This window comes from Tiliqua scincoides, chromosome 6 (genome assembly GCF_035046505.1).
Source record: "Tiliqua scincoides isolate rTilSci1 chromosome 6, rTilSci1.hap2, whole genome shotgun sequence".
Lineage (NCBI taxonomy): Eukaryota > Metazoa > Chordata > Lepidosauria > Squamata > Scincidae > Tiliqua > Tiliqua scincoides.
Window position 1 is genome coordinate 35392915 of NC_089826.1, and position 15779 is coordinate 35408693.

General features: G+C 40.5%; 1 protein-coding gene across 1 annotated transcript in view; it reads left to right on the forward strand.

The window, feature by feature from the left end:
* PCDH10 (protocadherin 10) overlaps positions 1–15779 on the forward strand; it is a 127623-nt gene that overhangs the window by 4502 nt on the left and 107342 nt on the right. Inside the window, exons 2-4 of the mRNA XM_066632885.1 lie at positions 358–416; positions 1019–1125; positions 13017–13322. Coding sequence (XP_066488982.1) covers positions 358–416; positions 1019–1125; positions 13017–13322 — 472 coding nt within the window. The remainder of the gene's footprint in view (positions 1–357; positions 417–1018; positions 1126–13016; positions 13323–15779) is intronic.

Here is a 15779-nt window from a genome sequence, read left to right on the forward strand (position 1 = left end):
CTGGTCACATGTTGCGTTGAAATACACACTGGGTTTTGTGGGTTCATTGTGGATTCATTACTGAGAATGACTAGTAGCTGACTTGACAGCTTTCAACCGTGGTGTAGGCCAGGAAATAAAATCCAGCCTTAGATTAATAATCCCTGTTTATCGGCCTCTGAGCCAATCTTGTTGAAGTTGCTCATGTGATTCAAGAGAGAAAGAGAGAGTGAGAGAGGTAGCAATATTTTCTTCTCGCTGTTTAATGGCCTAGCTGTACATGCGCTTATATACCCATGATAACAATTGCTGTTCTTTAGACTGATTGTCTGCGAAATACACACTGGGATTTCAATTTTTTTCTAATTATTTTTCTAGACCAAACACCAGCGTGCAGAGCTCAGTTATCTAGTTGATAGACCACGGCGGGTAAACAGGTAGGACCTGCTCATTCCTGATTTCCTAGATTATGGCCCTAATTTTGCGCAACCTGAGATGTATTTCAGCAAGTATGAAACAGGGCCATGGGAACGTGTTGGCTGCAGATGTTGAATAATGGCTGAAGAATATAACACTGAATTTGTTCAGACAGCCCCACTAAACAAAATAAATCAGCCCCAAATGAACACCTTTGAAATATGCCTTTGTTGGGCCTCTCTGAAATTACCTGAAAAAGAGAGCAGAATCTAATTTGGTGCTTGTCTCCAACGTGCTTCCCATGCTTATGGAGTCCCTTTGCAAGAGCTGGCAGACAATATTGACTTCTCTCCGTGCACAAATTTAGCTTCCGGGCTTAAGCAAATCCAGCCAAATTATTTATAACAACTGTGTGTAATGCAGGCAGCGTAATAATGGCTACTGTCTGTTTCAGTTGGATTATTAATGCCTGAATGTACAAGTTTTGGTTGTAATGGAGAGAGCGAGGGAGGTCTGGTTGATTGCAGCTCCACGCGTGGCCATGTGATGGCAGAAGAATGTTTTATGACTTTACCATTTCCTGGGTGTTCAAATATTAAGATTCTTTTTTTCATGTTTCTAGTTCTGCATTCCAGGAAGCAGACATAGTAAGCTCTAAGGACAGTGGTCATGGAGACAGCGAGCAAGGAGACAGCGATCATGACGCCACTAATCGAGGTCAATCCTCTGGTAAGTCTGATAAGGGGGAATCTAAATATTTGATCTTTTAATAAGAGCAGCAGCAAGGGCAATTACAGATAGATAAATAAATAATAGGCCTGGAGTAATGCGATACAGGGAGCATTTATCGTCTTATGCTCATGCGCAACTCAATGGGCTTAGAGCGATCCAGTTCATAAAACACCCAGGGAAAGATTCTTCTTTGATTTTATTTATTTAACCCTGGCTTGCTTTTGAGTGCTAGAAAGTTTTGGTGTCTCAGTCTGGTGTGGTTGACTCTCTCCTTGCACATTCAGATTTTGCATTATTAAAGTTTATAGAGTTTATAAAGTTGTGGAGACAAAAGGAAAAAAAGATCTTCTGTTCAGTTGCTGGAAAGATCTTCACAGCAGCATGCAGGGAGTATAGGAGTCTTAGCAGAGTGGTGCACAGGGGGTGTGCCCCGGGGATGAATGAGAGGCATGATTGAATGAAGCTGAATTGTGAAGAAGGGGTGTGTGTTTGTGTGTGTCTTAGACCTATACTGATTCTCACAGGGTACTGGTTATATAGAAAGCCTTCTATTTGCAAAGGTCTCTTTATTTTCTGAGATTTGATATAAGTGGGGGGGGGGCTTCATATAAATTTGGCATTTGGATTACCAATTATTGTAGTAGTTGGCGATTGTTTGACTTTTATATGCTGATGAAGAGTCATGAGAATATCTGTTAGGAAAAAAATGCTTTTTCGTCCCTGTGGCTGCACCAGCTCTGACATGAGTGCTCATCCTTTTGACGTTTTACGTGGCTCTAATGCACCTGCAGTTTAGCAGGGGTGTCAGTGCCATTTTGTCACTAGATCATAATCGCCCAAAGGTCTTGGAATCCAGGATTAACTGCAATAACCTCTCCCCTGCTTCAGCTCATGAAAGCTCCAGGAAGGTTTTTCTTTCTTTCTTTTTTTCTTTCTTGAAGGATGCTATGCTGGGTGATCTCCTCGGGAGGCAGATGAATTCTTTCACTTGCTCCTGGAAAAAAAAAACAAAAAAAACATCCTCTTAAGCATCAGATTGAGTAGCTGACTGGTGCCCTGGAGCACTGAGTGACTGGTTGGAGATTCTTCCAGTTCTCCTCTGGTTCTCTTTACTGTGGGAAGCCTAGACACAGGGGCTGGGGGGAGGGGGTGAGTCCATTCAAGGCCTGCTTTCAATTGCTGCAAGTCATTAATATGCAGACCTAATGAGACTTGAGGAGAGCCAAGAGCCTCTGAGCTCCCTGCTACTTGCAGGGCTTCATGCTTGGTGAACAGAGCATCTATTTTGTGTCTGGGAACCTGACAACAAACCAGCTCTTGCCAGCGGTTTACATTGCAACACAGAGCCTTTTCATTTTTTTTACACATATATTGGCATATGATTTATTGTTGTCTTCCAAATCCGTGCATTTAGTCCTCTGCTCCTCCTCCAGTTGTTTTGCACCATTTTGAAGGCAGCAATTGCTGCTTGAGGGTTATTAAGGCAAATAAGATTTTTTTTCCCCTTTTAATTTCCTTGTCTGCTTTTCTAGGCCGCTTCTCTCACTCACACTCTCTCTCTCTCACACACACACACACATTTTATTGCCGCACTCATCCCCATGAACATTTCAATCAGTTTATTCCCTCAACATAATGAGCTATAATAGCCAAATAGGAGAAAGAAGAATAAACATCTGTACATGGGGGCTGGAATGGGAAGGCGGAATGCAGGAATATAATCATCGTGATGCACATCAAGCAAAAAGCCATTTTATTTTAGAAGCATCTACTGATGTTGCTATACTTAGCTTTCTCGGATTAAAAAAAAAAAAAAAGGTTTATCTGGGATTAGAGCATTGGTGATGTCCTGGAATTTGGCTTCTATTCATACACTGGCCCATTTCTTTGGTGGTGTTTGTTCCACAAAATAGGAACCATGATCTAAAGGCAATGGTTCTTTTTTTCTTTTTTTTTTTTGCTATCCTTTTACTTACAGATTGAATCTGTATTTAAGCAGGTATGGATCCAGTGCCTCCAAACCCATAATTTTTTCTGGTTTATAGCCCTTGCCTGTTCATCTGCAAATAAATTTTGAGATGGCTAAATTACATTAGCCAGTTGGTGTTTGAGTTTCTTGAGAATCAGCATTTTGAATTGAAGCTCCTTTTTTCTTGCCAGTTTTCATCTGTTACTGCTGGGCATCTATGGTAACTGCTTTGGTGTACAGATTTTTGCAGTGCTAGGATTGAATACGGACAGACCCACTGAGAGGAATGTTATTATGGGATGCAATTTTTTTTTGGGGGGGGGGGCTTTCTCCTTTTCCCTTCAGATGTGAATTTGGCTCCTGGGCCTTCTTTTTTGACCCCAAGCAGAGGTACAATGTACTCCTTGCACCTTCTTCCAGAGACCCTGAATATATACTTGGGGTGTGTACTGGATGTATCTATCCTAGCTTGTGTGGTCTTATAGCACACACATAAGATCTTGAATTAAGTGTAGGATGATTTCCTTCTTTTCACTAGGCCATACATTCCCTCATATCACTATTGACATCTCTCACTTTCACATGTGTCTCACCTTCATCCTCCCTCGATCCATTTCTCTAGCATGACTTCTGTGACAGAGTGGGAACAAATCCCGTTTGAACTTCAGTGCCCCCGTGGTCAAGGGCATTATTGTAAGATTATGGCTATTGTGTAAATAAGGACACAGCTATTCTGTATAACAGTTAATCAGTGCTGTAATTCAGGTGAGCTCTGGATCCTGGAAAGATGCAGTCAGTAAGGTCAAGAAAAAAGAGTAATTAAGTACCTGACATAACAAAGATGGATTTAAATTATTCAGATGTGTTCAAGCTTCCGCCTTCAGTAATCTGACTGTGGCTGCAATCCTGTACACATTTCCCTGGGAGTAAGCCCCACTGAACACAATGGGGCTTACTTCTGAGTAGACACCCCTAGGATTGGGCCCTATATTACTAATAAAGGTGGAATGTTTAAAAAAATGTTACCTTTGTATTGTTACACTTATTTATGTGTGTATGGATTATTTCTGTAGATATGTAACAATTATTCTAGCTGTCTGTACTGTTACAGACATCCTATTCTTCCTCCTCTCTCTCATATCTTACTTATTCTTGCTGCCTTAGCCTCTCAATCCAGAAATTGCCCCATAAAAGCAAGGTACCAGTGCCCCCAAATTCCTCATGTATCCATTTGCAAAATAACTGCCCCTGCAGCAGTTCTGGTTCTCATTGTGCATCTAACATCACATGTTCAACAATTTTTTCACTGTGCTCTATTAGGAGCTGGAGATCTGATGTAGTGTTATGACTGCATCCAGGGTGACTGCATAACAGCAGGTATAGCCATAGCCACAAGAGTATCTCTTTTTATTTCTTGAAAAGTTGGGATGTCCTTTGAAAGTGTCCCACTCCCTCTTGTAACCCACTGACCTTTTGTGGACCTGATAGGCAGTTGAAATAAATCCTAGCTAAGTGCAAACAGGGAAATGATTTGGCTGCTCAGTGTTGAACATTCAGGTATGATGCTACTTGGTACCAAGTCAGATGCTGGACCTTCTAGCCCAGCATTGTCCACTCTGACTGCCAAGAGTTCAGGCAAAAGCTATTCCTGGCTTTGCTACCTGAGATTTTTTTTATTGAACTTGAGACTTTCTGCCTGCAGGGCCAATGTTATGCCTCTAAGCTCTGGCTCTTCCTGTTTTCCCATATGAATGAATTAAGCTGCTGGGGGGGGGGGGGGAGCTGCTAGATTGGGACTCCTGAGGATGAAAGCCATTTAGTTAGACAGGGTGCATTCCATTAAAGAAGCTCTTTCATGTACAGTCATCTTCTGCTGCAGAAATCTTTCTAACTCTAAGTTGTTGCATTTAAGTGGATTTATTTATATATGTTTCTGCCTCTTTTGGTAATTAGGCTCTTGGCTTCTCTTCTGAGATTTCCAACATAGGTGTTAAATGCCGCTGTTTGTGTTTGTGTTTCTGCTGTGTGATGTGCACACCTGTCTGCCGGCAATTGGACCTAAGCCACCACCTCATTTCCTCTAGCTGAAAGAAACATACAAAGATGATGTTGACTTGAGAAGATTAAATTTTTAGTGGGGGGGGGGGGGAGGGAGAGGGAGAGGAGAATCTCTCCATTCCATGCCTACTTCACTTGTGATAGAAGGTTATGGTCTTGGATCACCCATTTTCAACCACTGTGCCATGGCACACTAGTGTGCTGCGAATGGTCCCCGGGTGTGCCGCAGGAATTTGGCATTTATCAATAGGATCATTAGGGGATGTGAGCCCCCATTGACAGCACAGTGTGCCTTGTCAATTGTCAAAAAGCTGATGGTGTGCCTTGACCATTTTAGTGCCTTGCCAGTGTGCCGAGAGATGAAAAAGGTTGAAAATCATTGTCTTAGATCTTTAATAACTTTGTTATTGTTTTTTTTAATATATTTTATTCATTCATTACAGATACAGGAAAGGAAATAGGCTTAACTTTGGGTAGGGTACAACACAGGTTACACATAAGGTTTGGCCCCAGATTCCAACATACATCATTCAGTTAACACAGAAAAAACACAATAATCATCAATACAAAGGTTCGCATATTTATCAATATAAAAATTAATTTTTACGAAACACTCAATTTTATCTAACTAGATTTATCTACCCAATCATAAAAAAACTTCCAATATTTTCTTACTCTGTCTAAATCTCTCTCTTTCATTCTTTCTGTTAAAACTTTCATTTCTGCTACTTCATAGATTTTATCTATCTACTTCATAGATTTTATCTATTAAATCTTCTTTAATTGGTACATCTATTGATTTCTATAGATTTCCATTGGTAAATCTATAGATTTCCATTGGTACATCTATAGATCTCCTGGAGATGAGAATGGAAGATGAGATAGTTAAAGATGCAATAGTGTGTTGGGCAAAAATTTTTGGATATAATATATCAATGGATGATTGGAATCAAATTTGGAATACAAATATTAAGATAACTAAAACAGTGACTTTTAAAGAGAACTTATATAAAATGTTTTATAGATGGTATTTAACACCAGAGAAGTTAGCAAAAATGTACTCTGGGTTATCAAATAAGTGTTGGAAATGTAATGAGCTAGAAGGAACTTTTTATCATATGTGGTGGACATGCGAAAAAGCAAAGAAATATTGGAAAATGATACATAAAGTGTTGCAAGAGATGTTGCATTGTGTATTACCATTCAAACCAGAAATATTCCTCCTAAATGTGACATCAGAAATTAAAGACCAACCTAAGAAACACCTTATTGTACATATTGTTACAGCGGCAAGAATATTGTTTGCGCAAAAATCTTTAAGAACTTTGATGGGTGTGCTTGTGAATGGATGTGGCTAGAACTTTGCCAAATTGCATCATTTTCCAGCATGTGACTGTTTTGGAGTTTATTTCCATACCATTATGAAGGACTGGTCAGTTAGAAAGCTTACCACCAAGCCTCTTGTTAATACGTAGAATGAATGTATATAATTTGGCAGGATTCTCTTGCCAAGTCGTTTGAGCAACAGTTTTTAGCACCCCTTACGAGTCAATGGATTTCATCGGTAGGAATCTGAAAGAGCATTAATCTGGAAATCTAGTACAGAGGATAACAAGTTGGGAAAAAAATCATTTGAAAGGGGAAAAATTCCCGTTTTCCCTTTCCAACCCCTGTAGTGCTTCAGTTTGTTCCGCCTCTGAGTATGGTTTTGACTGTTTCCTAGTCTTGGAGGAAATGAGGTTTAATGTAAGGAAAAGAAAAAGGGATTTAGTGGCCAAGTATTTGGCGGTTGTTGGTTTGTCCGTTGCTCTGTTTGATGTTTGCCCTGCACTGATCTAGATTCTGCTGAGACATTAATGTTGGAAAAGCATGTGGGAAATAAAGTAGGTGGGATGAAATTTGCAGATTGTTTAAAACAACTTCTTCAGATTAGGTTTAGAGCAGGAGAAATGGAAAGTACCTTTTATTGGCCAACAAATGTAACAGGCTTGCAGAAAGTGGGTGCATTTAAAAAAAAAAGAATCTGGCAGAGTTATTAGCACCTTTGTTACAATTGCAATTTTTAATTGGATAATTAGGGAACGATACTTTGAAGATTATTCAAAATCTCCAGAGGCTCTGTCTTGTGTGAGTGTTTTTCTTGCTCCCTCCTTAATTTAATCAAGAAGAAACAAATCTCAAAAATGCTTAATGTTTTAGAGCAAATCAAGTGATTTCGTACTATAATTCTTCATACTGGCAGCAGTCCTGTGCATAATTAGGCTGTTTTAGGCCCAATTCTATTTAACTCCGATTGCAGGGATGCAGTGGTGTGGCTTCTGCTGCATCCCGCAGGGGAGCTTGGGCTGCTGGAGGACTCCTTGAGGTAAGGGGACATTTTCCCCCTTGCCCCAAGGTAAGGCCTCGCAGCTGCGATGGGTCAACACTGACCTGCTCTAGCTTAATCACTAACAAAAGTCCTCATTGACCTAGGAAGGCAGATCAGGCCCACGTGGACACGTACCAGCGATTTCACCAGCACAGGTCCAAGTAGACCCCTCCACACTGTGGAGGCTTACCACCAGGTAAAAGAACAGATGTTCCCAAAGGAGATCTCTGCCATTATCCTCCCCACAGGATGTTGCCATTTTGGTGTTACTTTATTGTCTGGGAAATAAACCATAGGATTGGGCTGTTAGTTATGGCAAGTCATGTGGCTGTTGGAACTCATCAGGATGTCCAGGGATCTAGACATAGAACAAAAGAACTTCTTATAAGAGCCCTCCTGGGTCCCATCTATTCCAACTTCCTGTATCTGTCAGTGACCCACCAGATGCCTCAGGGAGCACACAAGGCAACAAGAGACATGCATCCTTGTGCCATTGACAGCCTTGAGGCTGTCATCTAATCCACATTTACCCAGGAGTAAGCCCCATTACTACAATGAGGCTTACTTCTGAGTAGACATCTTTAGGATTGGGCTCTAAGTTAGATTTACAACAGAGCGGATGGAAGTGTTTGAGTGACTGATCATTTCTTTTAAATATAAATCAAAATATGACTTCAGGTTTGTAGAAGTTTGAGGGGTAGGAAGCTCGTAGTGCAGCCAGAAAGTCTGTCAAGCAACAAAGCTTGTTTCAGTTGTGAATTAGATGAAAAACCATTAGCCTGAGCATCCTCGGCCATTAGCTGTTTGTTTCCCTTTACAAGCTATAGAGCACTTCAGGCCTAAAGATAGGCATAACAAGAGCGGTGCATGCAATTATGGACCATAAGCTGGTTTTCCCTTGTTACTGTCAGGTTTTTGAATGAAAGGTGGGTAGGTGGGTGGATTTTTGTTACCTACCCCCAGCCTCTATGATGATGCAGACTATACAGGGCAACACTCTGTATCTGTGGTTGATCCGTTCCCAGACCCCTGGTGGACACCAAACCCGTGGATACTGAGATCTCAGAGGACCTCTACACATGCCTAGAAGTGCCTTCCAGTCATGTCTAGAGATGTTCTGAAGTGCAAGGAAGCCGCATGAGGTCTCCGCATGCTGCAGAAAGAGGTTTCTGAGAGACCCTTCCAGCTTTTTGCTGAACCAGGCAGTCCTGCATTGCAGGGTTTGTGATCTGTTGTGAGTCAGCTCCGCTGATCGCAAACCCATGGATGATGAAGACCAATTGTACATCTAAAAGAAATAGACACACTTTGATCCAATCCACCACATTGTAATTGCTTTCCATTCTAAACATACACCTGATGCCAAATCCCATATTCTTAAAGAAGCAGGATTTTTGTAGGATTGTATAAAATTAAAAAAAAGGAAACAGTTACTTTACACCTTGAATAGACAGGCTTTATGGGTGATTGAAATCACTTATTTGAATCAATTGGATTTAAATAACTTGTTTCTGCAGCAATATTAAAAGAAGGCAACATAAACATTATGTTCTGTAAAACTGAGGGCTCTGTTATTAGACATTATAAGATACTGAGCTAACCTTGCATTGAGGGACAACAGTGTTTGGATGTGTATTTTAGTTCCTCTGCTAAAACTCCAGCTAAGTTCCCAGGCACGACATTCACCATTTCCCTGTTTACTGAATCTGCACATCACCAGCTGTGCTTCTGTTACTCCAGTTCTACATCATTATGATGTCATGAAGAAGCATCTGTTAGCAACCATTTGGAAAAAAAAAAATCAGCTTAGTGGAGAACATTTTGAAATAGAGACTACAGAATTGGAATTAAAGCCTGCATCTGTGCCAGTGTCCTGTCCAAATCAAAGTCTCCATTTGGGTGTGTCTTATAATATAATACAGAGGACTCCTGCTTTACAATCCTCTCCAGAGATCAATTCCCCCTTTCATTGTGAAAATATCATAATGTGAACCCAATAATACATTGGTTTTTCGTAATTTGTTCCAAGATCTCAGAAGTTGAAATTTTTATCATATAACTATTTCCCTCTCGACAAGGTGAGTTTTAGGATAGAAATATTAGTTTCACATAGAATACTTAATAAATGTTAAAACATGATTTAAAAACAACAACAAAAGCTCTGGTGGTTACTTTTTAAAAACCAAAATGCTGTTTGTAACCTGCATCTCTATCATTTTAAACATCACACACAGCCAAGATGTTATAAATGCTGCTATTGGCTGAGAAGATGTCAAAAATGCTTGCAGGTGCATCACTGATTGGTTTATTTACCACCCGGACTCTTCCACTTGCTCCTACTAGTAGCGATTATAAGCCCATCTTAAAGTGCATATTTATCATACAGCGAACCTTATTTTACTATGGAAAGTTCATCATCAAGTGATCTGAATCTATGTTGGGCCAAAATAATTAGATTGCTGGAACAGCATGGTCCAACACGTGGCCCTTTGTGGCGCCTCCTGAAAGCCTGCTGCAGCCCCCCTACCATCTTCTCCTGCTTCAGCAGCTGTTTGGTCTTCCTACTGCACCTTTAGAGAAGGAGAAGCTAGAACAGCGCATAAGGGAGATCAGAAAATCCTGCTGCAAGCTCTGCTGCTTCCTCCTCCTCCTGACTGAGCCTGCTAAGTGACATGAGAGGCTCAGAACCCATCCTTGTGTCACCACCAATTATTTCCATGTCTGCAAAGTCACGGGATCACCCCAAGGTTTTGTTCCCCTCCCAGGCTGCAAGAAGTTGGACCGCCCTGGTTTAGAACTTTAACTTGCCCTATAGAAATTGAAACGGACAGCATTCTTTCTCTCTCTTTCTCTGAAATATTATTTGCTTTATTTGCCTGGTCTAGAGTGGAGTGGACTGTGAACATTCCTGTGTTACAGGTGGAAAGATTAGGCTGATAAAAGCTTACCTAGGCCTGTCTGATGAATTGCTCCAGATTCTAGAAACAAAATTTATCTATTGCAAATCCCATTAATTTCAGTCAGTCAGAGAGTTAAGCCTTGGTTTTGAAGTCTGTGGCACTTAAAGTGCTTAGATGAGTCTGAATCGTGACTTTGATTTGCAGTGGGTATAGAACTAGTTTCTTTTTTTTTTTTAATTTCACTGTTATATAATGTTACTTGTTTTATGATGATTTACTGCAGTTGAAAAGCAGATATCAAAGGAAGTTACGGTGAGTTTTAATTTAGGACCTGACCTAAAACTGTAAACAGCAGGCAATTTCCACTAGCAAGCTGAGCTAGACAAGGAAGAAAGAACATAGAGCCTTTTTCTCAAATAACGCACTTTTAAATTCTTTTTTAAAGTTGCTCTCTGTACCGGAATATACTTCCACCCCTTTTCTCGTGTCTAAGAGGCAGTTTCAGAAACAGGCATTGATTTCCAGAAAATATTGAACAAGCTATTTTGACTGAACTGAAATGTGGAATTCCTTTAGATTCCTTTACAGTACAACTTTGTTTAAAAAGTTGTCCATAATTTAATAAACTCCCAAGTATTATAATTTTGAAATGTACTTTGCTTCTACAATATTTATTAGAAAATATTGCTGGACCAGTGCTGCATCCTCTCCCTCCATTTTTTCCTCCCACTCTCCTGTCAAGACAAAAGCTAGCTATGTTCTTCACAAACCATTTGTTTGTCTTGAGTGTGGCTTCTCCCCTAAATCTCTAAACCCACCCAGCTGCTGTTCACTCTTACATTCCTCAGTGGTTCACAAATTAGTAATTTACTTCTAGACTTCTGCATGGCACTTATCAATAGAAGGCTGCAATCAAAGCCGGGCTTGTGTTGCATATAGCTTAATTTAAAATAAAATTGTCTTTACAAAGTGAGCTTAATCAAAGGCAAATTCCCTTGCATTTTTCTAATTCTCAAGCTCTTATTGGTGAGATTCTTTATTTGCAGAAAATTTAACAAGGCATTGCTTCTATTCATAGAAATCAAATTAAAACGTAGAGCTATAGCAGAATTTTTAAAGCTAATCTTCGCTTCAGGGAGCTCGCTAATGATGTGTTTTATGGCAGTGGTTCCCAGCCCTTTTATCAAAAAGCAAGCACACTTCACCAGGCAAATGTGGTCTTTGGGAACCATCTGCCATTCTCAAATCCTGCTACAGAAGAGCCACACACTTTCAAGGTCTTGTGGCAAATGGTTCCTATCTTCCGCACTCAGCAGCCTGCCAATTGACTTGTAAGGCTGCCATCATACCTTGCCAGGGAGTCCTGGCTCAAGATTTTGGGAATTGGCGATCTGTGGTTTCCAGTAATGAGCAACCGATGGTGGTTTGGCCATATGGATTGCGTTGTTGGTATTGAAAGATTTATTGGTGCTAAGATCTCATGATGCTTTGAAGTGGCGAGGGTGGTGCATGGCTTGATTTTAATGCTATTGTCATGTGGCCAAGTGAACAAGAGATTTTGTTCAGCAGTTAGACTTACATATTCAGATCTAAAACATTCAGCTTCTTCTCCAAACAAAGCATGTTTTGGCCACTGAACTCTTACTGCATAGTTCCTAATATCACTCCCTGTCAACTTGGATTATCCCAGTCTTCTGTAGAGGCTTCAGACCACACTGGTTCTTCAAGAAACCTGGTATTGTGGGTTTAAAAAAATCAGTCTGTTGAACTGCCAGTTGAGAAGGTGCAGTGAAAGCCCTGCTTTTCATTTGAAATCTTAATAACGTTAAAAGGATGTGTAAGTAAACTGTTTCATGTTGGCAAGAGCCAGTGTTTTCTGGTATAGATCAGACATTAACATGTTTGTCAATAGTATCTCGATCAGTGTCATGTTGGACTTCAGCTATCTTTAGGGTCTCTAATTAGAGTAATTTCACGATAGGCTTTTCTCCAGTTTCTAATGTGGTTCAGGGGATTGTAAGGTAGATGGAAGGAAAAAAAACTTGGAAGATATGATGACAAGGCTCTGTTAGGACATGTATTTTCCACCAAAACCAAATGCTTAGATCCATAGTATCGTGTGTTGTCATGTTCAGAGAAGACTCTGAATGCCGGATATTTTTCACTGGTGAAAACAAGTGGAATTTTATTCCACTTGTTTAGATTCATTTGCTTCCATCAGAATTTTTTCTCATTGTGTCACATTTATATACTAATCCCCCCCCCCCGGCATTGAGCTTCTGTCATCCACCTTCTGATGGTGTAGGTCTTGCTCTTGAATTGGCTTCATGGAGTAGGTTTCAAAGAGATTTTAATAATTGATCTCACATCATCTTAGGACTGTTTTTCCATGAGTGGAACATTCTAGCACTTCTGTCCTTTTCTGAATGATGGCCGTTCTTTTGAAGACTAAATGATCACATTCTTTATTGATAGGGCGAAAGTGATGGAAGCATCTTTTCTTTTACCACCATACCTTTTGCACACATCTATCAGCAGCTGGTCATGATGCTGAAGATTATATCTGCAGTTTTTCTCTCTTTCCTGCTTGCAGGCATGGATCTCTTCTCTAATTGCACGGAAGAATGTAAAGCATTGGGCCACTCGGATCGGTGCTGGATGCCCTCTTTTGTCCCTTCTGATGGACGCCAGGCTGCGGATTACCGTAGCAATCTTCATGTACCCGGTATGGATTCTGTTCCAGACACTGAAGTGTTTGAAACACCAGAAGCCCAACCTGGGGCAGAGAGGTCCTTCTCCACCTTTGGCAAAGAGAAGGCCCTTCACAGCACTCTGGAGAGGAAGGAACTGGATGGACTGCTGTCTAATACACGAGCGCCTTACAAACCACCATATTTGAGTAAGTACTGTTCAAAAGGCTGCTAGAGAGTGTTCCCTTGGTGGGAATAGAACTCCATTCCCCAGTGTGCTCACTAGGAATAGAACAGTAAACCAGAGGCAATAGAAAAAAAAAATCCCTGAATCCCTTTGGATTGAGAAGCACTGAAGAGAGCAATGTTGAATTTTTTTTAAGTGCCGATGGCATTTTAAGTTTGTAACTTCTAGGACGTTGTTGAAGATGGATTTGTTTAAAAAGAAAATCACTTGTGCTGTTTTTCTGGAGCGGATGCTGTAGCGAATATTTCATTTTTGAAGTAAGTAATTAGCAAGACACATGGCTCTTCAGGATTTTAGCTGTCTGTGGTGCCTCTTTGCCGAGACTTCTGGCTGCACCAAACTGTTTGTGTCACTGCTGCTTTGTTTTCATTAAACAAGGCCCGGAGCTCATCTTAGGAGTTGAATTCCCCTGCAATTTCCTCTGCGTTTTGTTTCCCTTGACCATTTTACAAAGGGATATTCTTGAGTATTCTGTTCCGATGCATTTCTGAAATTCTGACGGCAGTTATCAGTATGCTGTTGTTTGTGTGGCACAGAAGATGGTGTGTAGGCTTAGGAGAGCTTTTTCATTATTCATTTCAGCTCCTGTGCCAAGTGGAGTATGTTGAAGTCACATTTTGGCCCAAGATGCTCAATCACTATACCTACCAGCCCCATTGTATTTTATGACAAGATCATAAAGTCTTCCTTTGTTTAGAAATGCTCCTGATAATTCTCATAGTCTGTGTGACTAGAACGGAGGGGAAGCAGGATTGCATCAGCAAAAGCGATGCTTTGATTTAGCTAGTGTGAGGGCTGCACATGTGGCAGAAGTTTTTTTTTTTTTTTAAAGAAAAATCTGAATGACAACAGTGATGTCACCACAGTGCTGTGGTGACATCACATCCAGGGTGGTTCTCAAATATGTGTTCCTGACAGCAGAGCTTCCTTTCCTTTCTTTCCTCAGTTCTGTCTTGGGAAGGCAGTTGCCCATCATAAAATGGGAATACAGTCTTTGTTTAAGCTCACCTCAAATTTGATGTATGAGTGTCTGAATCAGTTATGAAGCATATAGTTAGTTACCAGCAGCTGATATTGAAGGACATCCCTTATTAGAAAAATGTCTGTTTTCTGTTGTCCACCTCACAAGCCATTCAGTCTCCAGGTACATCTTTTACAGCCACTTTTTAGCCATTCAATGTCCTCTCTCCAATTTTAGCTTCCAGTGTTGAAATACTGCAGCACGTCCGTCTCCTTTGGACAATATTGAGGTTTCTTCCGTTTATACCGTTCCTTTTTTGTGTGATGATTGTCCATGGATAACACCTTTGTGCCAACCTGTATTTGATTGTGTTAAAACTTGAGAGCAGCTTCGAGTCAGAGTGCAGATTTTTTCCCTGTTCGTTTTTGTCCTTTTAACTGGGATACTGCTCAAGCTTGCATTGCTAGATTATATGCTTTCTGAGACTGCCACTCCTAAACACATTTACTAGGTAGTTAAGCCTAATTGAAGACTTCTGAGTAAACATGTGTAGGATTGTGCCGCAAAGCACCAAGCCTTCCACTGGAAGAATGTTTCAGTATTGTCAGTTAGTGATATCTGATTTTTGCTCTCTATATTCCAGGCAGAATCTGTATTCAATCTAAAATAAGGTGGTTGTGGCTTATGTCCCTGTAATTGTGGTTCGGTATAACTTTAGGTTTTGGAATGCATTGCCAATGGAGGTTAAATTTTTTTTAAAGAGGGAGAAGCCAACTGCTGAGCATGGCGTTTTGTAAAGCTGAGAATATATCGCAATGAATAATTTATCCTTTGAACATGACAAGGGGAGAAACTATTCTCAGTTCAGTTGGAAGGGAAGCAGCAGAGTTTATTCAAGAGGTAGAGCAGCTAAGTAATAGTGACCACAGCATAATTAAGTTTAACATTCTCTGGGGGCAGATTGTACCAAAAAACTATTAAGAAAACATTGAGCTCTACAAAGGGAATTAAATAGAAAGCTAATTGAGAAAACCCCCAAAGAGTAAAAGCTGCTGATTGAGCATCATACTATCCACTTCTGTGGCTGTGACCATGGAGCTGGCAGTGGGGACGACTTGAATCTAGAAATAAAATCCCGTGGATTTAAACTTGGTTGCTTCTTAACTTCTTAACAGATTCAAGTTCTGTGTATTCGAAATAAAAGATGAGTTAAGAATTTGTAACTCTACAGTCGCCACTCATTTCTTGAAAAACCAAAACCAAGTGGAAAAATGGGATCTTTGGAGGACTACATAGAAAGGCCTATAATTTACATGGGACTGGAGACTTTGTTTATTTTGACAGCCGTTTCCCATGCATTGCATATAGATGCCAAAAACTAGTTCCAGTGCAACCCAAGAGAGCTACGCCAAAAACCACACTGTTGCTCAAGCTGATAAGTATACTAAGAGCCTAATC